The sequence below is a fragment of the Malaclemys terrapin genome, chromosome 8, assembly GCF_027887155.1.
Source record: "Malaclemys terrapin pileata isolate rMalTer1 chromosome 8, rMalTer1.hap1, whole genome shotgun sequence".
NCBI lineage: Eukaryota > Metazoa > Chordata > Testudines > Emydidae > Malaclemys > Malaclemys terrapin.
In genome coordinates this window covers 45,611,827-45,631,726 of record NC_071512.1, presented here as the reverse complement: position 1 = coordinate 45,631,726, position 19,900 = coordinate 45,611,827, and the positions used below count along the sequence as shown (strand labels likewise).

General features: G+C 47.8%; 1 protein-coding gene across 1 annotated transcript in view; it reads left to right on the top strand.

Annotated features, from left to right (window-relative positions):
* Nucleotides 1-19,577, top strand: part of PRDX6 (peroxiredoxin 6) — a 32,776-nt gene extending 13,199 nt beyond the window's left edge. Inside the window, exons 3-5 of the mRNA XM_054037851.1 lie at nucleotides 9,453-9,599; nucleotides 10,567-10,713; nucleotides 18,593-19,577. Of these exons, the coding sequence (XP_053893826.1) occupies nucleotides 9,453-9,599; nucleotides 10,567-10,713; nucleotides 18,593-18,721 (423 nt within the window). The 3' untranslated portion in view covers nucleotides 18,722-19,577. The remainder of the gene's footprint in view (nucleotides 1-9,452; nucleotides 9,600-10,566; nucleotides 10,714-18,592) is intronic.
* The last annotated feature ends 323 nt before the right edge of the window (nucleotides 19,578-19,900 follow it).

The window sequence follows — 19,900 nt, the reverse complement described above, 5'->3', positions numbered from 1 at the left end:
TGGGTGAGACGTCTTTCCAGGCGAGCCGGTGCATTTATTGTCAAATTAGCCCTTGCTCTCTGAATGACGAACACAGTGAAAGTTGTAATGCAGGAGGTTGCCCCTGCTAGACTGGACTGCAGCCATCAAATCATTTTCTTGAAGCTTTTTCTGTACTCCTGCCAAGTGCCTTGTAGACTTAGATGAAAGTCCAGAAAGCCATGTCTTTATCCACTAAACCGCTCACTGCACATGACACTGTGCTATGGAGTCTCCTTGGATCTCAGGACTTTGCTGCTAAAAATAAACTGGAGAAACTGGCAGTTGTGCACTTTACCCTCAAGACTTCCCATTGAGCCAGTTCACTTTTTCGTACAGAATTTCATGAGGTGGCTGGGGATTTACAATGGTTCAGAAAAGCACAGTCCTTTAATTAAAAGAGAATAATCCAGTCCTAAAAGTGACTGACAGCACAACACCAAACAGGGACTAGCACAGCCAGTACCTTCCTGATGACTCTCGTGATGAGTGGGTATGAAAGAGGAAAGTTAGGACTTGGTTTAGGCACCCAGCCAGTCTCCAAATCCAGAAACTCTTGCTCTGGATTGAACAGTCTGTTCAGTGAGCTTTCTAGATCCCTTTATAGAGCAGCACTCTGATTAGACTGATAGGCTTGAAGGTCAGAAGGGATCATCATGATCATCTAATCTGACCTCCTGCACATTGCAGGCCACAGCACCTCACCCACTCCTGTAACAGACCCCTAATCTCTGGCTGAGTTACTGAAGTTCTCAAATCATGGTTTAAAGACTTCAAGTTACAAAGAATCCACAATTTACTCTAGTTTAAACCTGCAAGTGACCTGTGCCCCATGCTGCAGAGGAAGGCGAAAAAACCCCAGGATCTCTGCCAATCTGACCTGGGGGAAATTCCTTTCTGACCCCAAATATGGCAATTTGTTAGACCCTGAGCATGTGGGCACCAGCCAGCCACCTAGGAAAGAATTCTCCGTAGTAACTCAGAGCTCTCTCCATCTAGTGTCCCATCACTGGCTGTTGGGGATATTTGCTACTAGCAGCTGCAGATGGGCCACATGCCATTGTAGACTGTCTCAACCAGGTGACTTGATAACCACCTGAACGTGCACTCCCAATGTGGTGCCTGGTCAAGAAAGCTGACATTATCCTTAGCTGTGCAAGTTGGAAAAAGAGTGTAAGTAGGGATGTGGTATTAAGTCTGTATTGGACTATAGTGAGACCATTACTGGAATATTGTGCACAGTGCTAGTATCAACACTTCAAAAAAGATGTGGAAATATTGGACAGGGTTTAGAAAAGAGCCACGAGTGATTTCAGGTCTGGAAAACGTGCTTTTTAATGAGCTTTGAAGTTCAGTCTACTTTGCTTATCAAAGAAAAGACTAAAGGTTTTCTACCCCCACTGCTTCCCTTGGAAGGCTCTTCTAGAACTTCCCTTCTCTGATGGTTAGAAACCTTTGTCTGATTCAAGCCTTTAACTTTTTGAAAGACCATTTATGTCCATCTGTTCTTGTGTCCACATTGGTGCTTAACTTAAATAACTCCTCTCCCTCCCTGGTATTTATCCCTCTGATGTATTTATAGAGAGCAATCGTATCTCCCCTCACCCTTTGTTTGGTTAGGCTGAATAAGCCAAGCTCTTTGAGTCTCCTCTCACAAGATAGGTTTTCCATTCCTCAGATCATGTTAGTAGTACTTCTCTGCACCTGTTCAAGTTTGAATTCATCTTTCTTAAACATGGGAGACCAGAACTACACACAGTATTCCAGATGAGGTATTAACAGTGCTTTGTATAATGATACTAACATTTCCCTGTCTCTAGTGGAAATAGCTCGCCTGATGCATCCTAGGACTGCATTAGCCTTTTTAATAGCCGCATCACATTGTTGATCACAGGATGACTGTGAGCTGCCAAATACATCCAGGTTTATTTACAAAGACTAACTTCTTCTAACATCCGGAGGCTCATACAGCCCTTAGTGTGGATTCAGAAAGCTAGCATGTTGGCTGCTTTCGTATTCTGAGCTCTGACTTGCTAGAGATCATAAGGAAATCTTATGACCTGCTTATATCTTAATCTGTTGGAGCCCGGTGACAGGCAGGAACCTCACTGAAATGTCATGGGTATAAATCACAAATCCCATTCAGTAGATGCACACCAGTGGTGGAGTTCAAAGAGCCATCCATGGACTGTGGCATACATCACTGCCTCAGCCTAGAAAACAGCTCAGTCATTCCTCATGAGTTTATCTGAAAGGTTTTGGCTGGAGATTAGCCCTGAGCAGAGACAGTGCGCTCACCCTCTATGAAACTGGTGTTAGTGTAGACCACCTACTTCACCAATAGCTCTCAAGCTGTGGAGTGTTGGGCAAACATACCTATTTCATACCTGGGGAAACTGAAGCCCAGAGAGGTTAAGTGACTTTTGTGTAAGACCTGGGAATAGAGCCCAGGTCTCAGACTCCCAATGCTGTGCCCTGCACCACCTCCTGAAATCTCCAGAAAGGCGGTGTGGGCTCCTGGGTTGCACTCTCGCCTCCTGCCTGGCTATCAAAACGGATCTTACACACAACAAGCAAGTCAGCTGGGTTAGTCACCTTGGTGCTCTGATCATCTCCATCGATATGCAGCAGGAGGAGTTCAGGGTAAACTGAAACTGAGCCTATGCAGACCTTTTAGGAAAGGACCACTGAACAGTTGTTGTGGGTGCAGTAAAACAGAAATGTGCTAGGAGTAGAGCTGGGTGAAATCCTTCAGACAAAAAACACAGATTCAGGTCAACAGAAACATTTCACAAATTGGTGTTTAATTTGCTGAGTTGTTTCTGTTGGAGGGAAAAGTTGTTGTGTTTTTGTTTGTTTGTTTTAATTTTAGTTTATATTTAAAAATAAAAATGTCAAATGGAACAGTGTGTGTGAAACAAAATGTTAGATTCTGGTCAAACTTGATTTTTTTTAACTTTAGTTCATCCAAAAAGCAACTTGTATTTTGTTTTGGGTGAAACCAAAACAGTTCTCCACCTTGTTGGGCCACCAAACCAAAAAAACCCAAACCCAATTTATTCACACAGCTCTAGCAAGGAGGCTGGAGGGGAGATAGACTATTTCAGCCCCCAAAAGCTCACAGCTTAGTTCTATACAAGATCTAAATAGTAGTAACAAGACATCTGTCTAATCGTAAGCACCCTGGCGAGCCGGGTTGGTTTGTTTACCTGCAGCATCCACAGGTTCGGCTGATCGTGGCTCCCACTGGCCGTGGTTCGCCACTCCAGGCCAATGGAGCTGGCGGGAAGCGCCGGCCAGCACATCCCTTGGCCGGCGCCACTTCCTGCAGCCCCCATTGGCCTGGAGTGGCGAACCGCGGCCAATGGGAGCCACAATTGGCCGAACCTGCGGATGTAGCAGGTAAACAAACTGGCCCGGCCCGCCAGCGTGCTTACCCTGGCGGACCGCATGCCAAAGGTTGCCAATATCTGGTATAAAATATTTTGCCATGCTATGGGAATTGTAGAAGTCTTAGAGAGTAGCATAAAGAGACTATACAGAGACTTTTTTTGACACATTAGGAGTTGAGTGGTAACAACAAACAAATTTAAAGTATCCTTGAGAAATTATCACCACATTAGGTTTATGGCTATAAAGAGTTGGCTGTGACACATAACCAAAGGATCAGCATTCACATAGGGACCAGTGCACTGGCCACTGAGAAACAAATGCCTACTTCACTAGAAAAGCTTTGCCCAGCAGTCACTACTATTAACAAGTGGCATCTCTGCCCTTCCTGTTCCTCCCAAGCCAGACTGTCCTGCCCTTAGTCTTTCTGCCCTGCCGCTTACTAGGGTATAAATGGCCTGCTATGCTGATGGTACATCATGATATTGTGTGGGAGATGCCTATGTCAACGGGAGAAGTAGTTCAGTGCTGGTAGCAAGAGAGCTGCTGTTCTGGGAAAACCTGGTCTGTTTGCCTCAGACTTTTTGCAGTTCTACAAACTCTAATTGGCACAGTGGCTCTGCTCTTACTATGCTGTGTAAATACTAAGCAAGTCACCACAAAGTGTATAAATACATTTTTAAATTGGACTTGAAAAGGACTTGACAGACTAACAGTCTGGTCAGATCCAAACTCAACCCTTGAGAAAATGTGTTTCTGCTCAGAAAACTGACTCTTTAACTAGGCCAGGTTTGGCTTAGGGCATGGAACCGGTTTGTCCTACATTAGTACTGGACAGTTGTGGTGCAATCTCAACGTTTCTGGTTGTAGATAATCTCTTCACTGTTCCAAAACCACAGCATATCAAATTGTGTGTTTCTCTGCCAGTGTGATGGGGTAGACCACTTGGTTAATGCTGGGTGGGGTGGATACGGTGTAAATTTTTCCCCAGCAAATGTGCATTGCATTTTTCATTTGAATCTGACATAGCCTGTACTCTCTTTGGTGGTTTTTACCCTAGCCAGCCAGTATTGAGGATAGTCAGGTAACTTGTTCTGGGTCTCATTGCTGAATCTAGACCTTGGCTAGAGAGCAAAGTTCCACCCACTAAAGAACAGGGGCCGAACATACCTTTGATCTAAGTGGTGCAACTGTTACTGACGTCGGCATATGTTGTACCTGCTTACCCCAGGTCTAAATTTGACTCTAGCTGTGTGTAATGGGGCCTTTTTAATTATCAGAGGTGAGGCCCAGGGAATCACATGTACAGAACGATTCACATCCATCATCAGTGAGCCTCCTTTATCTGAGCTCCAGTACAAAAACTCTGCCCCAAATATGGGCTCTTTCAGCACATATTGTAAGTGATTAATATTGCATTGTACTACTTAAAACTAGGGCTGTCAAGCGATTAAAAAGATGAGTCATGCTGTTAAACAATAGTAGAATACAATTTTTTTTTTAAATTGGATGTTTACTACACTTTCAAATATATTTTCAGTTACAACACAGTCTTCACTTTATATTTAGTTTTGATTAGAAATATTTGCACTGTAAAAAACAAAAACAAATGTTCAATTCACCTCCTTCAAGTACTGTGGTGCAATCTCTTTACTATGAAAAAAGCAACAGAGGGTCCTGTGGCACCTTTGAGACTACCAGAAGTACTGGGAGCATAAGCTTTCGTGGGTAAGAACCTCACTTCTTCAGATGCAAGTAATGGAAATCTCCAGAGGCAGGTATATATCAGTGTGGAGATAACGAGGTTAGTTCAATCAGGGAGGGTGAGGTGCTCTGCTAGCAGTTGAGGTGTGAACACCAAGGGAGGAGAAACTGTTTCTGTAGTTGGATAGCCATTCACAGTCTTTGTTTAATCCTGATCTGATGGTGTCAAATTTGCAAATGAACTGGAGCTCAGCAGTTTCTCTTTGGAGTCTGGTCCTGAAGTTTTTTTGCTGTAAGATGGCAACCTTTACATCTGCTATTGTGTGGCCAGGGAGGTTGAAGTGTTCTCCTACAGGTTTTTGTATATTGCCATTCCTGGACAGACAGGAGATCTACATTACACACTTCACCTCTCTACAAAGGAAAAAGGACCGTAAGCGGTCTAAAATCCTACCTGCCACATAGGGGTACCCCTGTTGTGGCCCCAACTCACCCAGCAATATCGTCAATTTATCCAGCTACACACTCAACCCAGCAGAAGAGTCTGTCCTATCTCGGGGACTCTCCTTTTGCCCCAGTACCCCCACGAACATGATACAGTTCTGTGGTGATCTGGAAGCCTACTTTCGCCGCCGCCGACTCAAAGAATACTTTCATGATAACACTGAACAGCGCACTGATACACAGATACCCTCCCACCAACAACACAGGAAGAACAACTCCACATGGACTCCTCCTGAGGGTCGAAATGACAGTCTGGACCTATACATAGAATGCTTCCGCCGACGTGCACAGGCAGAAATTGTGGAAAAACAACATCGCTTGCCTCATAACCTAAGTCGTGCAGAACGCAATGCCATCCACAGCCTCAGAAACCACCCTGACATTATCATCAAAGAGGCTGATAAAGGAGGTGCTGTTGTCATCATGAACAGGTCTGACTACCAGAAGGAGGCTGCCAGACAACTCTCCAATACTCAATTCTACAGGCCGCTTTCCTCAGATCCCACTGAGGAATACACTAAGAAACTACACCATCTACTCAGGACACTCCCTACACTAACACAGGAACAAATCAACATACCCTTAGAGCCCCGACCGGGGTTATTCTATCTACTACCTAAGATCCACAAACCTGGAAATCCTGGACGCCCCATCATCTCGGGCATTGGCACTCTCTCACTGAAGGACTGTCTGGATATGTGGACTCCCTACTCAGACCCTACGCCACCAGCACTCCCAGCTATCTCCGTGACACCACAGATTTCCTGAGGAAACTACAATGCATTGGTGACCTCCCAGAAAACACCATCCTAGCCACCATGGATGTAGAGGCTCTCTACACAAACATCCCACATACAGATGGAATACAAGCTGTCAGGAACAGTATCCCTGTTGATGACACAGCACAACTTATTGCTGAGCTCTGTGACTTTATCCTCACGCACAATTATTTCAAATTTGGTGACAATATATACCTCCAGACCAGTGGCACCGCTATGGGCACCCGCATGGCCCCACAATATGCCAACATTTTTATGGCTGACCTGGAACAACGCTTCCTCAGCTCCCGTCCACTCATGCCCGTTCTCTACCTACGCTATATTGATGACATCTTCATCATCTGGACCCATGGGAAGGAGGCCCTGGAAGAATTCCACCATGCTTTCAACAGCTTCCACCCCACCATCAACCTCAGCCTGGACCAATCTACACGGGAGGTCCACTTCCTGGACACCACCGTACAAATAAGCGATGGCCACATTAACACCACCCTATACCGAAAACCCACCGACCGCTACGCCTACCTTCATGCCTCCAGCTTCCACCCCGGTCACACCACACGATCCATCGTCTACAGCCAAGCACTGAGGTACAATCGCATCTGCTCCAACCCCTCAGACAGAGACCAACACCTACAAGATCTTCACCAAGCATTCTCAAAACTACGATACCCACACAAGGAAATAAAGAAACAAATCAACAGAGCCAGACGTGTACCCAGAAGCCTCCTGCTACAAGACAGGCCCAGAAGAGAAACCAACAGAACTCCACTGGCCATCACCTACAGTCCTCAGCTTAAACCTCTCCAACGCATCATCAGTGATCTACAACCCATCCTGGACAATGATCCCTCACTTTCACAGACCTTGGGAGGCAGGCCAGTCCTCGCCCACAGACAACCTGCCAACCTTAAGCATATTCTCACCAGCAACCACGCACCGCACCATAACAACTCTAACTCAGGAACCAACCCATGCAACAAACCTCGATGCCAACTCTGCCCACATATCTACACCAGCAACACCATCACTGGACCTAACCAGATCAGCTACAACATCACCGGCTCATTCACCTGCACGTCCACCAATGTTATATATGCCATCATATGCCAGCAATGCCCCTCTGCTATGTACATTGGCCAAACTGGACAGTCACTACGCAAGAGGATAAATGGACACAAGTCAGATATCAGGAATGGCAATATACAAAAACCTGTAGGAGAACACTTCAACCTCCCTGGCCACACAATAGCAGATGTAAAGGTTGCCATCTTACAGCAAAAAAACTTCAGGACCAGACTCCAAAGAGAAACTGCTGAGCTCCAGTTCATTTGCAAATTTGACACCATCAGATCAGGATTAAACAAAGACTGTGAATGGCTATCCAACTACAGAAACAGTTTCTCCTCCCTTGGTGTTCACACCTCAACTGCTAGCAGAGCACCTCCCTGATTGAACTAACCTCGTTATCTCCACACTGATATATACCTGCCTCTGGAGATTTCCATTACTTGCATCTGAAGAAGTGAGGTTCTTACCCACGAAAGCTTATGCTCCCAGTACTTCTGTTAGTCTCAAAGGTGCCACAGGACCCTCTGTTGCTTTTTACAGATTCAGACTAACACGCCTACCCCTCTGATACTTTACTATGAAAGTTGAACTTACAAATGTAGAATTATGTACAAAAAAAACCCCTGCATTCAAAAATAAAACAATGTAAAACTTTAGCGCCGACAAGTCCACTAAGTCCTACTTCTTATTCGGCCAATTGCTCAGACAAACCAGGTTGGTTACAATTTGCAGGAGATAATGCTGCTCGCTTCTTGTATACAGTGTCACCGGAAAGTGAGAACAGGTGTTTGAGTGGCACTTTTGTAACTGGCATTGCAAGGCATTTACATGCCACATGTGCTAAACATTTGTATGCCCCTTCATGCTTCAACCACCATTCCAGAGGACATGCATCTATGCTGATGACGGGTTCTGCTTGATAATGATCCAAAGCAGTGCTGACTGACGCATGTTCATTTTCATCATCTGAGTCAGATGCCACCAGCAGAAGGTTGATTTTCTTTTTCGGTGGTTTGGGTTCTGTAGTTTCTGCATCAGTGTTGCTCTTTTAAGATTTCTAAAAGCATGCTCCACCCTCTCAGATTTTGGACAGCACTTCAGATTCTTAAGTCTTCGGTCGAGTGCTGTAGCTATTTTTAGAAATCTCACATTGGTACCTTCTTTGCGTTTTGTCAAATCTGCTGTGAAAGTGTTCTTAAAATGAACATGTGCTAGGTCATCATCCAAGACTGCTATAACATGAAATACATGCAGAATGCAGGTAAAACAAAGCAGGAGACATACAAGTCTCCTCCCAAGGAGTACAGTCACAAATTTAATTGACGCATTGTTTTATTTATTTATTTATTTATTTTAATGAGCATCATCAGCATGGAAGCATGTCTTCTGGAATGGTGGCTGAAGCATGAAGGGGCATACAAATGTTTAGCATATGTGGCATGTAAATGCCTTGCAATGCCAGCTACAACAGTGCCATTCAAACACCCGTTCTCACTTTCAGGTGACATTGTAAACAAGAAGCAGGCAGCATTATCTCCCATCAGTGTAAACAAACTTGTTTGTCTTAGTGATTGGCAGAATAAGAAGTAGGACTGAGTGGACTTGTAGGTGGTGGCGAGTGATGGGAGAGGGAGCAAATACCTGTAACTGTAAAAGTTAAAGAGAAGTTTTCTCTCTACACTGTAGCCCTGTTCCTCCACACATCTGCCCTCGTCCTCTGCTAATGTCACTCCCAATGGGTAACCATAGCAATGGGACTCAAATTCAAAATCTTGTTTAGAAAATAATCCCCCATTCCAGAAATCTAAGGTAGCCTGAGCCAAGAATCCTCATTGCCTCTGCCCAGGTGTAGCACATTAATCCGTACATTGAAATCTGGAGGGGTTGCTAGTAAAATTGGATGGGATTTTTCCCCCCTTCCCCCCTTCATCTGAGTCTTCAGAAAGCGCTAAGCATGCCTGTGCTTTCTCTCCCCTCCTGCTACAGGACATCAATGCTTACAACGGTGATGAGCCCACAGAGAAGCTCCCCTTTCCCATAATTGCCGATGCAAAGCGGGAACTTTCAATCCGGTTGGGCATGTTGGACCCAGACGAGCGGGACAAGGAGGGCATGCCGTTGACAGCGCGTGTGGTGAGTACAGGCTGCATGTGGGGCACTAGTGTAGACCAGGTGTGGGCATGAATAGGGTTGGACAACACTGTGCCTAAGTCCCTGGTGCCTTGTCTGTACTAGCATGCTACCCCGGTGCAGCAGTCTAAATAACTGGTCCATTGCATACTAGTGACTAGAGTAACTGCCTGACTGGAGAATGGGGCAGATCTTCAAAGCAGTTCAGTGACTCCTGTCCTGCTGAGGTTTGCCAGTGGGGGGTTGGGTGGGTGATCCCTCTCCTAGCTGTAGCTACCCTCCATTGGAGCCCAGCCATGATGCTGGTCCGGAGCCAGTTGTAACTGGGAGGCAGAAGCATGTTAGCTTGCTGATCCTGCACTGCTTTGTCCTGCTGAGAGCATGACGAGATCGGTAACACTCCTTGTCTGGGATCTCAAATGGGCAAGGAGTAGAACTAAACAGTTTTGTGATGTTCCTTTTCCCCTCCAGCACTAGTATTAAAAGACTGTTATTGTCCCCTTTCAAGGTAGGGACCCGCAGAGGGAGGCGGCAGTAATGCTCCACACAGTAAAATAAACCACACACCTGAAATATTAGATACTGCATAAGAGCAGATGGCTACTTCCTTTGTATGTGGCTGCATCTTTCCTCTAAAAGAGATGAGACTGTTTTATAATAAACCTAGTGCCATCAATGTAAATAGCACTTGTTCTGCCCTAAATGCTTATAGTCTAAAACGGACAGGACCCAGGACTGCCTTTCAGAAGAGGGAGAGCATGGGGATTATGGGTAGGAAGGATGGAGCAGGGATTGCTTTGAAGGAGGCAGTGGGGTCATTGATGGATGAGGGAGACTATCAGTACTAAAATACCTGTCTCACTGAAATGTGGCTTACCTGACACTGTTAAATGCTTGTAGCTGATGTAAATTCAGGTTACTCTTCTATTCAGATTCCCAGAGTGTCTCCTTATGTGTCTCTGCTGTTCAGGTGTTTGTTTTCGGCCCAGATAAGAAGCTGAAACTGTCAATCCTCTACCCAGCAACCACTGGCAGAAATTTTGATGAGATCCTAAGAGTAGTGGATTCCCTGCAGCTGACTGCAAAGAACAAGGTTGCTACCCCAGTGGACTGGAAGGTAAATATCTGTAGAGCTACAACCCAATTCTGTAGGGCAGCTCCAGGTGTAGAGAAGGACAGTTCCTAGAGCCTGTGTGCCCATTCTCAGGACAAGGTGAAGTTAGGTAGTTATCACACAGAGGATGCGCTAAGAGACATGGATTGTGAGAATCCCTGCAATCCTGGGACATGCTAAGAGCACACCACGAGGCTGAGAAGAAGCTGGCTGGGAGAATTCGGACTAGTGTTTCATCGGAATTTGCTGATTTGGCAAAATCAGACTTTTGTTGCAACAGTCCAATTTCATCGACGTTGCAATGGAATCCAGGCATACAGATTGCCCCAGGGCTGGGACTCCATTCCCTGGGGTGGAAAATTTGAGTTTTAATTCCTAACCAGAGCAAACCAGATCTCAAAATAGCACAATCCTCCATGAAACAGAATTATCTTTCTCCACACTGCGCTGCTGAGAGGTGTAGTAACAGTGGGAAAATAACGGTAACAACAGCACTGCCCGCATTGCGCTTGTTAAGAGTTGCACATGGCTGGTTTAGAGATAATAAATGACTGTCTCTCCCCGTTATCAGTGTGGGCTTTGCAAGGCAAGGGCAGAGTGAGCTGGATTCTGCTCCTGCTTGTGCATGATAAGCAGAATTGTTCTGCCAGTTGCAGAGCCCAGTGCTGCCCTGGTTTCAGAAAAACCTCTCTTGCAAACAAACCATCTGGAATCCTCCAGAGCCCATCACTGTGACACCCCACGAAGGGGGTTTGTCTTTCTTAATCTGAGGAGGGAGACCCATGTTGTCCTAAAGAAGTAGACCTTTCTGATGCTTGCTTATGTTATCTGCATCAAAGAGAAGTCTCGTTTGATCCATGGTATCTTATAGGCCCATCTAGGTCACTTTACCTAATGGAAAAGTCTTCATAGCTTTTCATAGCTTTTCATGATTAAACTAAACAGCTCTCTCCTGATCTGCATAACACTGGGAAGACTTTTTTTTTTTTTTTTTCCTTCTGACTTGTTACCATCTTAATGAACTAGCTAGAGTTCATCACTGGCCTTGGACTCGGGACTGCTTAAGGGTAACAGAGCTGTACTGCTCATGGAGTTTTGCTTTTAGATTTAATAGAGGCTGACGTCTTAGGACTCTGATCCTGCTTCAGTCCTCACAGCTGCTGTGAAATGCCCTGTAGCTGGGGAGTGTGGTAAAAGTCTCAGGGTATGTCTACACTACGAAATTAGTTCGAATTTATAGAAGCCGGTTTTATTGAAATCGGTTGTATACAGCCGATTGTGTATGTCCACACAATAAAATGCTCTAGGTGCTCTAGTCGGCAGACCGCGTCCACAGTACGAGGCTAGCGTCGACTTCCGGAGCATTGCACTATGGGTAGCTATCCCACAGCTATCCCACAGTTCCCGCAGTCTCCGCCGCCCCTTGGAATTCTGGGTTGAGATCCCAATGCCCGGATGATGCAAAACAGTGTCGCGGGCGGTTCTGGGTACATGTCGTCAGGCCCCTCCCTCCCCCGTCACAGCAACGGCAGACAATAGATTCGCGCCCTTTTATCTGGGTTAGTTACCTGGGTTACCTGTGCAGACAACATGGAGCCCGCTCAGCACAGCTGAGCTCACCGTCACCATATATCCTCTTGGTGCCGGCAGACGTGGGACTGCATTGCTACACAGCAGCAGCTGCTAACTGCCTTTTGGCGGTAGACGGTGCAGTAGACTGGTAGCCTTCATCGGCGATCTGGGTGCTGGCAGCCGTGGGGCTTGCCTTTTGGCAGTAAATGGTGTATTATGACTGTTAGCCGGCCTATTACAAGTCGGGTCATCGCACATTAGCAGAGTCTTCCCTGAGCAGCAGCTCGTGCAATAGGCCTGAAGACCATCGTCATACACCGCCCCGTATTTGCTGCCAAGCACCCAGAAAGATGCCGAGGGCTATCAGTCACGCTGCACCGTCGTCTTAAGATGTAAAAAATAGATTTTCTCTGTATTCATTTGCTTCCCCCTCCCTCCGTCAAATCAACGGCCTGCTAAACCCAGGGTTTTCAGTTTAATCTTTGGGGGGGACCAGTCTGTGACAGTTGTTTGTGTCTCTCCCTGATGCACAGCCACCGTTCTTTATTTTAATTCCCTGTGCCTGTACGCCATGTCGTCACTCGGCCCCCCTCCCTCCTTCCCCTAGGCCGTCAGATACTACGTTTGCGCCACAGCTCGAGCCGCGAAGCGGTTCACGCCTTTTCTTTGAATTCTGGGTTGAGATCCCAATGCCCGGATGATGCAAAACAGTGTCGCGGGCGGTTCTGGGTACATGTCGTCAGGCCCCTCCCTCCCCCGTCACAGCAACGGCAGACAATAGATTCGCGCCTTTTTACCTGGGTTACCTGGGTTACCTGTGCAGACAACATGGAGCCCGCTCAGCACAGCTGAGCTCACCGTCACCATATGTCCTCTGGGTGCCGGCAGACGTGGGACTGCATTGCTACACAGCAGCAGCTGCTAACTGCCTTTTGGCAGTAGACGGTGTAGCATGAGTGATAGCCGTGGGGCTGGCAGCCGTAGGGCTGCATTGCACCAGCCCCTTCCAGGCGATGGTATATTATGACTGGTACCTGTCGTCGTCGTACTGGAGTGGCTGTCAATCATGGCCACCTGGGCAGACATGCTACTGTCTCGATGATGACGGTTACCAGTCATAATGTACTATTTTCTGCCAATTGCCCAATATTGTCTGCTAAGCACCCAGAAGAGGCCGAGGGCGATGCTGGGTGCTGGCGGACGTGGGGCTGGCAGACATGGGGCTGCATTGCTACACAGCAGCAGCCCCTTGCCTTTTGGCAGATGATGGTATATTATGATTGGTACCCATCATCATCATACTGGTATGGCTGTCACTCATGCTGCAGCGTCGGCTGCCACCTTAAGATGTAAAAAATAGATTTATTCTGTGTTCATTTGCTTCCCCTTCCTCCGTGAAATCAACGGCCTGCTAAGCCCAGGGTTTCCAGTTTAATCTTTGGGGGGACCATTCTGTGTGACAGTTGTTTGTGTTTCTCCCTGTTCCTGTACCTGTACGCCATGTCGTCACTTGGCCCTCCCTCCCTCCCTCCCTCCCTCCCGCCCTCCTTCTCCTGGTCCATCAGATACTACTTTCGCGCCTTTTTTCTGACCAGGCGCCATAGCTAGCACTGGGATCATGGAGCCCGCTCAGATCACCGCGGCAATTATGAGCACTATGAACACCACGCGCATTGTCCTGGAGTATATGCAGAGCCAGAACATGCCAAGGCGAAACCCGGACCAGGCGAGGAGGCGATTGCAGCACGGCGACGAGAGTGATGAGGAAATTGACATGGCCATAGACCTCTCACAAGGCACAGGCCCCAGCAATGTGGAAATCATGGTGTCACTGGGGCAGGTTGATACCGTGGAACGCCGATTCTGGGCCCGGGAAACAAGCACAGACTGGTGGGATCGCATCGTGCTGCAGGTATGGGACGATTCCCAGTGGCTGCGAAACTTTCGCATGCGTAAGGCCACTTTCATGGAACTTTGTGACTTGCTTTCCCCTGCCCTGAAGCGCCAGAATACCAAGATGAGAGCAGCCCTCACAGTTGAGAAGCGAGTGGCGATAGCCCTGTGGAAGCTTGCAACGCCAGACAGCTACCGGTCAGTCGGGAATCAATTTGGAGTGGGCAAATCTACGGTGGGGGCTGCTGTGATCCAATTTGCCAGGGCAATGAAAGACCTGGTGATAGCAAGGGTAGTGACTCTGGGCAACGTGCAGTCAATAGTGGATGGTTTTGCTGAAATGGGATTCCCAAACTGTGGCGGGGCCATAGACGGAACCCATATCCCTATCTTGTCACCGGAGCACCAAGCCACCGACTACGTAAACCGCAAGGGGTACTTTTCAATGCTGCTGCAAGCCCTGGTGGATCACAAGGGACGTTTCACCAACATCAACGTGGGATGGCCGGGAAAGGTACATGATGCTCGCGTCTTCAGGAACTCTGCTCTGTTTCGAAAGCTGGAGGAAGGGACTTTCTTCCCGGACCAGAAAGTGACCATTGGGGATGTTGAAATGCCTATCGTGATCCTTGGGGACCCAGCCTACCCCTTAATGCCATGGCTCATGAAGCCGTACACAGGCAGCCTGGACAGGAGTCAGGACCTGTTCAACTACAGGCTGAGCAAGTGCCGAATGGTGGTGGAATGTGCATTTGGACGTTTAAAAGCGCGCTGGCGCAGCTTACTGACTCGCTCAGACCTCAGCGAAAAGAATATCCCTATTGTTATTGCTGCTTGCTGTGCGCTCCACAATATCTGTGAGAGTAAGGGGGAGACCTTTATGGCGGGGTGGGAGGTTGAGGCAACTCGCCTGGCCGCTGATTACGCGCAGCCAGACACCAGGGCGGTTAGAGGAGCACAGCAGGGCGCGGTGCGCATCAGAGAAGCTTTGAAAACGAGTTTTGTGACTGGCCAGGCTACTGTGTGAAACTTCTGTTTGTTTCTCCTTGATGAACCCTCCAACCCCCCCCCCCCCCCGACCCGGTTCACTCTACTTCCCTGTAAACCAACCAACCACCCCACCCCACCCTCCCCTCCCCCTTGCAGAGGCAATAAAGTCATTGTTTTTTCACATTCATGCATTCTTTATTAGTTCCTTACAGAGGTAGGGGGATAATTGCCAAGGTAGCTGGGATGGGTGGGGGAGGAGGGATGGAAAAGGACACACTGCATTTTAAAACTTTAACTCTTATTGAAGCCCAGCCTTCTGATGCTTGGGCGATCATCTGGGGTGGAGTGACTGGGTGGACGGAGGCCCCCCCACCGTGTTCTTGGGCGTCTGGGTGAGGAGGCTATGGAACTTGGGGAGGAGGGCTGTTGGTTACACAGGGGCTGTAGCGGCGGTCTCTGCTCCTGCTGCCTTTCCTGCAACTCAACCATACGCTCGAGCATATCAGTTTGATGCTCCAGCAGACGGAGCATTGCCTCTTGCCGTCTGTCTGCAAGCTGACGCCACCTATCGTCTTCAGCCCGCCACCTCTCCTCTCGTTCATGTTGGGCTTTTCTCATCTCCGACATTGACTGCCTCCACGCATTCTGCTGTGCTCTATCAGCCTGGGCGGACATCTGCAGCTCCGTGAACATCTCGTCCCTCGTCTTACGTTTTCTCTTTCTAATGTTCACAAGCCTCTGCGAAGGAGAAACATTTGCAGCTGGTGGAGGAGAAGGGAGAGGTGGTTAAAAAAGACACATTTTAGGGAACAATGGGTACAGTCTTTCATTACAAGGTCGCATATTTCGGCTTGCAGGCAGCCATCGTAGGCCACAGTGTTTTGGCTTTTTTAACCTTCTTAACATGCGGGAAAGATTGCAAACAGCAGCGCATTTCCCATATCAAGGATGAATTGGGTTGTCCATTTAAAATGGGGTTTCAATGTAAAAGGAGGGGGCTGCGGTTTCCCGGTTAACATGCGGCACAAACACAAGTAAACCACCCCCTTCACTTCACCCCTCCCCCCCACCGCGTGGTTAACAGCGGGGAACATTTCTGGTCAGAATAGCAGGAACGGGCGCCTCTGAATGTCCCCCTTAATAAAATCACCCCATTTCAACCAGGAGAGCTTTCTGGAGATGTCCCTGGAGGATTTCCGCTCCATCCCCATACACGTTAACAGACTTTTCCAGTAGATGTACTGGCCGCGATTGCCAGGGCAAATTAATCATTAAACACGCTTGCTTTTTTTTTGTAATGTTTACAAATAGTTACAAAGTTACACTCACCAGAGGTCTCCTGTGTGCCCTGAGGGTCTTGGGTGAGTTCGGGGGTTACTGGTTCCAGGTCCAGGGTCACAAACATATCCTGGCTGTTGGGGAAACCGGTTTCTCCGCTTCCTTGCTGCTGTGAGCTACCTACAGTACCTCCATCGTCATCTTCCTCGTTCCCCGAACCGTCTTCCCTGTGTGTTTCTCCAGTGAGAGAGTCATAGCACACGGTTGGGGTAGTGGTGGCTGCACCCCCTAGGATCGCATGCAGCTCCGCGTAGTAGCGGCAAGTTTGCGGCTCTGCCCCGGACCTTCCGTTTGCTTCTCTGGCTTTGTGGTAGGCTTGCCGTAGCTCCTTAATTTTCACGCGGCACTGCTGTGTGTCCCTGTTATGGCCTCGGTCCTTCATGGCCTTGGAGATCTTTTCTAATACTTTTCCATTTCTTTTACTGCTACGGAGTTCAGCTATCACTGCTTCATCTCCCCATATGGCGAGCAGATCTCGTACCTCCCGTTCGGTCCATGCTGGAGCTCTTTTGCGATCCTGGGAGGACTCCATGACGGTTACCTGTGCTGATGAGCTCTGCGTGGTCACCTGTGCTCTCCACGCTGGGCAAACAGGAAATGAAATTCAAACCTTCGCGGGTCTTTTCCTGTCTACCTGGTCAGTGCATCTGAGTTGAGAGCGCTGTCCAGAGCGGTCACAATGAAGCACTGTGGGATAGCTCCCGGAGGCCAATAACATCGAATTCCGTCCACACTACCCCAATTCCGACCCGCAAAGGCCGGTTTTATCGCTAATCCCCTCGTCGGAGGTGGTGTAAAGAAACCGGTTTAAAGGGCCCTTTAAGTCGAAAGAAAGGGCCTCGTTGTGTGGACGTGTCCAGGCTTAATTCGGTTTAACGCTGCTAAAGTCGACCTAAACCCGTAGTGTAGACCAGGCCTCAGTTACATGGTGTTACAGCATCAGCTAAGCTTCCAAAAAGGACTCATGACTTTGACTGAGCTTCCACCTCCCGACTCTTCAGCTTTGCATTGGTGATGCAGGAGTTCCCTGTGTATTCATGCAAAGCACTTGGTTTTTATACTGCTCCTATTGCTGGGATGTCCATAAAGGACCAAAGGCAAAGGTTTCTTTGCTGCTTCTCTGGGCCTGAGGTGTGTGTGGCTTTGTGAAAGTTTTATTTTGAGAAGGGAATTCACAAAAGCTGGGGGGCTTAATGGAAATTCTACCCTCTTTGGGGAGATTTAGGTGATGTCTACACAGGCACTCACTGCAGTATAACTTATGTCACTTGGGTGTGAAAAAGTCACCCCCTTGAGCAACATAAGTGACATGGACCTAAGCACCCGTGTGGGCAGCGCAATGTCTGTGGGAGAGCTTCTCCTGCTAACCCAGCTCCCACGCTCACGGGGGTGGAGTAGTTAAGTCAACAGAGCTCCCTCCCATCCGCTTGGAGAGGTTGCATTAGAGAGCTTACAGTGGCGCAACTGCATCGCTGCAGCTCCACTCTTCTAGCCCAGGGGTCAGCTTCCTCCTTGTGAGCAGATCAGTGGTGATGACCAGGTGAGTTGTATTGTTGCATAGGAACTGATCAGCAAGCCGGTGTAACGTGTTCCCTGGTTGGAAGACAGGTGGCAAGCAAAGGTGTAAAAATGAAGCCCCCCTATTTTCCCTTTACACCCTTCTGTAAGTTACTTATCTGGCTGCACCTCCCTCCTTTGCTGCTGCAGTGTTACTTGTCCTGACTGCCGAATTGGTCCAAGTTACATTACTGATGCCTGTCTCGCACATATCCCATCTCCATTCAAGTCACTGCTGAATATGTCCCAGAGGCTTCATGGCAGCCGGATGTCTTGCTGCACATCTGAATATGGCACAGTGGGTTCAAGAGTAGATTCATTTTCCACTTCTGCCTCAGTGGGGGTAACACCTCTTTTGTAGCTGGTGAAGTTTAACACTGGTGTTGAGGGTGGCATGTGCACATCAGTGTATACAGTGACTAGGGTCTTAATAAAAAAGGGGGGGCGGTTAAAGTCTCGCTTCTTAGCGCAGACACCTTGTAGAGTCCCTCGATTTCTCTGCTTCACTAAAATATTCCCCGTTTCTTACCAGCGTGGAGACCGTGTCATGGTTATTCCCAGCATGCCAGATGATGAGGCCAAAAAGCTGTTTCCCGAAGGAATCTTCACCAAGGAACTCCCGTCGGGCAAGAAGTATCTCCGCTACACCCCGCAGCCTTAGAGCACGTCGCTGCCGCAGAGATACCAGACTGCTGATCATGTGGTTTTAGCAGAGCCATTCGCCTTGCGGTGGCCTGTGTGGGATGGGGAGCACAGACAGAGGCTGCTCCAGGGAGTAGTTGTCAGAACAGTTAAACTGACAGCTGCTGTGCCTGGTGTTAGCTTCTCAGGGAGCCTTCCTGGGGCTGACTCAGAGTTGATTAGTGTCATGGCAGATGCTGGTTCTGATAAGCCATGTGATCAGCAGCCTTGTATTGTCTGCTTGAAACCAGCTGGGCTGCAGCAGTACAATATGAAATTCTTGATCATTCATTCATTTGGTACTCACCCCACATACCTTTAGCTAGAAAACTGAAATGTGTCTACTCCACTGGGAACTGCTAAACATGTGGAAGAGGATGATGGATTTGTAATAGTGCTGAATGCTTGTTCTCTTGGGTCTCTCCTGTTTAATATTGGTGCTGGGGCAGGGTGGAAACACTTCAGGCTTCAAAAGGAAGATCCCATCCTACAATGAGATGCACCCCTGCAAGTAATGATTCACAATGTAACAAAGATTATCAAAGTAGCTGCAGCTGGGCTGTGAGAATTGCTGAATAAGCAGCCAAAATTGGATGGGGTGGTAGGTCATGAATTGTCCAAGCTGCCATGTGCCTTTAGAACTAAAATTACTCTAACTTACTTTGATAAGTTTGTTACCAAAGCCGATGCTGCATTAGAGGAGCTGTAGGCTCCTCTGTAGTTACATGGCTTTATTACAGATCTGTATTTTTCATGGGTTTTTTTGCTTAGATAGTTGCCTAATTTTTGCTTTCTTGGAGGTGGGAATTCAACAAATAAAGCCGCATTTATCAGAAGTGTGTGTAGTGTGTTTTATCTCCCCCTTACCTCAGCATTCCAACATGCACCATTAGGCTCAAAATAGATTTGTAACATGGCCTTGCCTGGTGGAGTTGTGCAATGGAGACTTACACCGGTAACCAGAGCTCTGGATTCAGGCCAGCATGGTAGTATTTGCCATCCTAATCACTTAGTAAATGAAGCAATTATCTCAAAATACAGGAGACTCAACAAAAGCAACTAATAGGATTATCTTTACACATTGTACCTTTGTACCCTTACTTTCTGAATCTGGCTGAATCCCCCTTGTTTGCCCTGGAGAGGTGTTGTATTCCTTTCC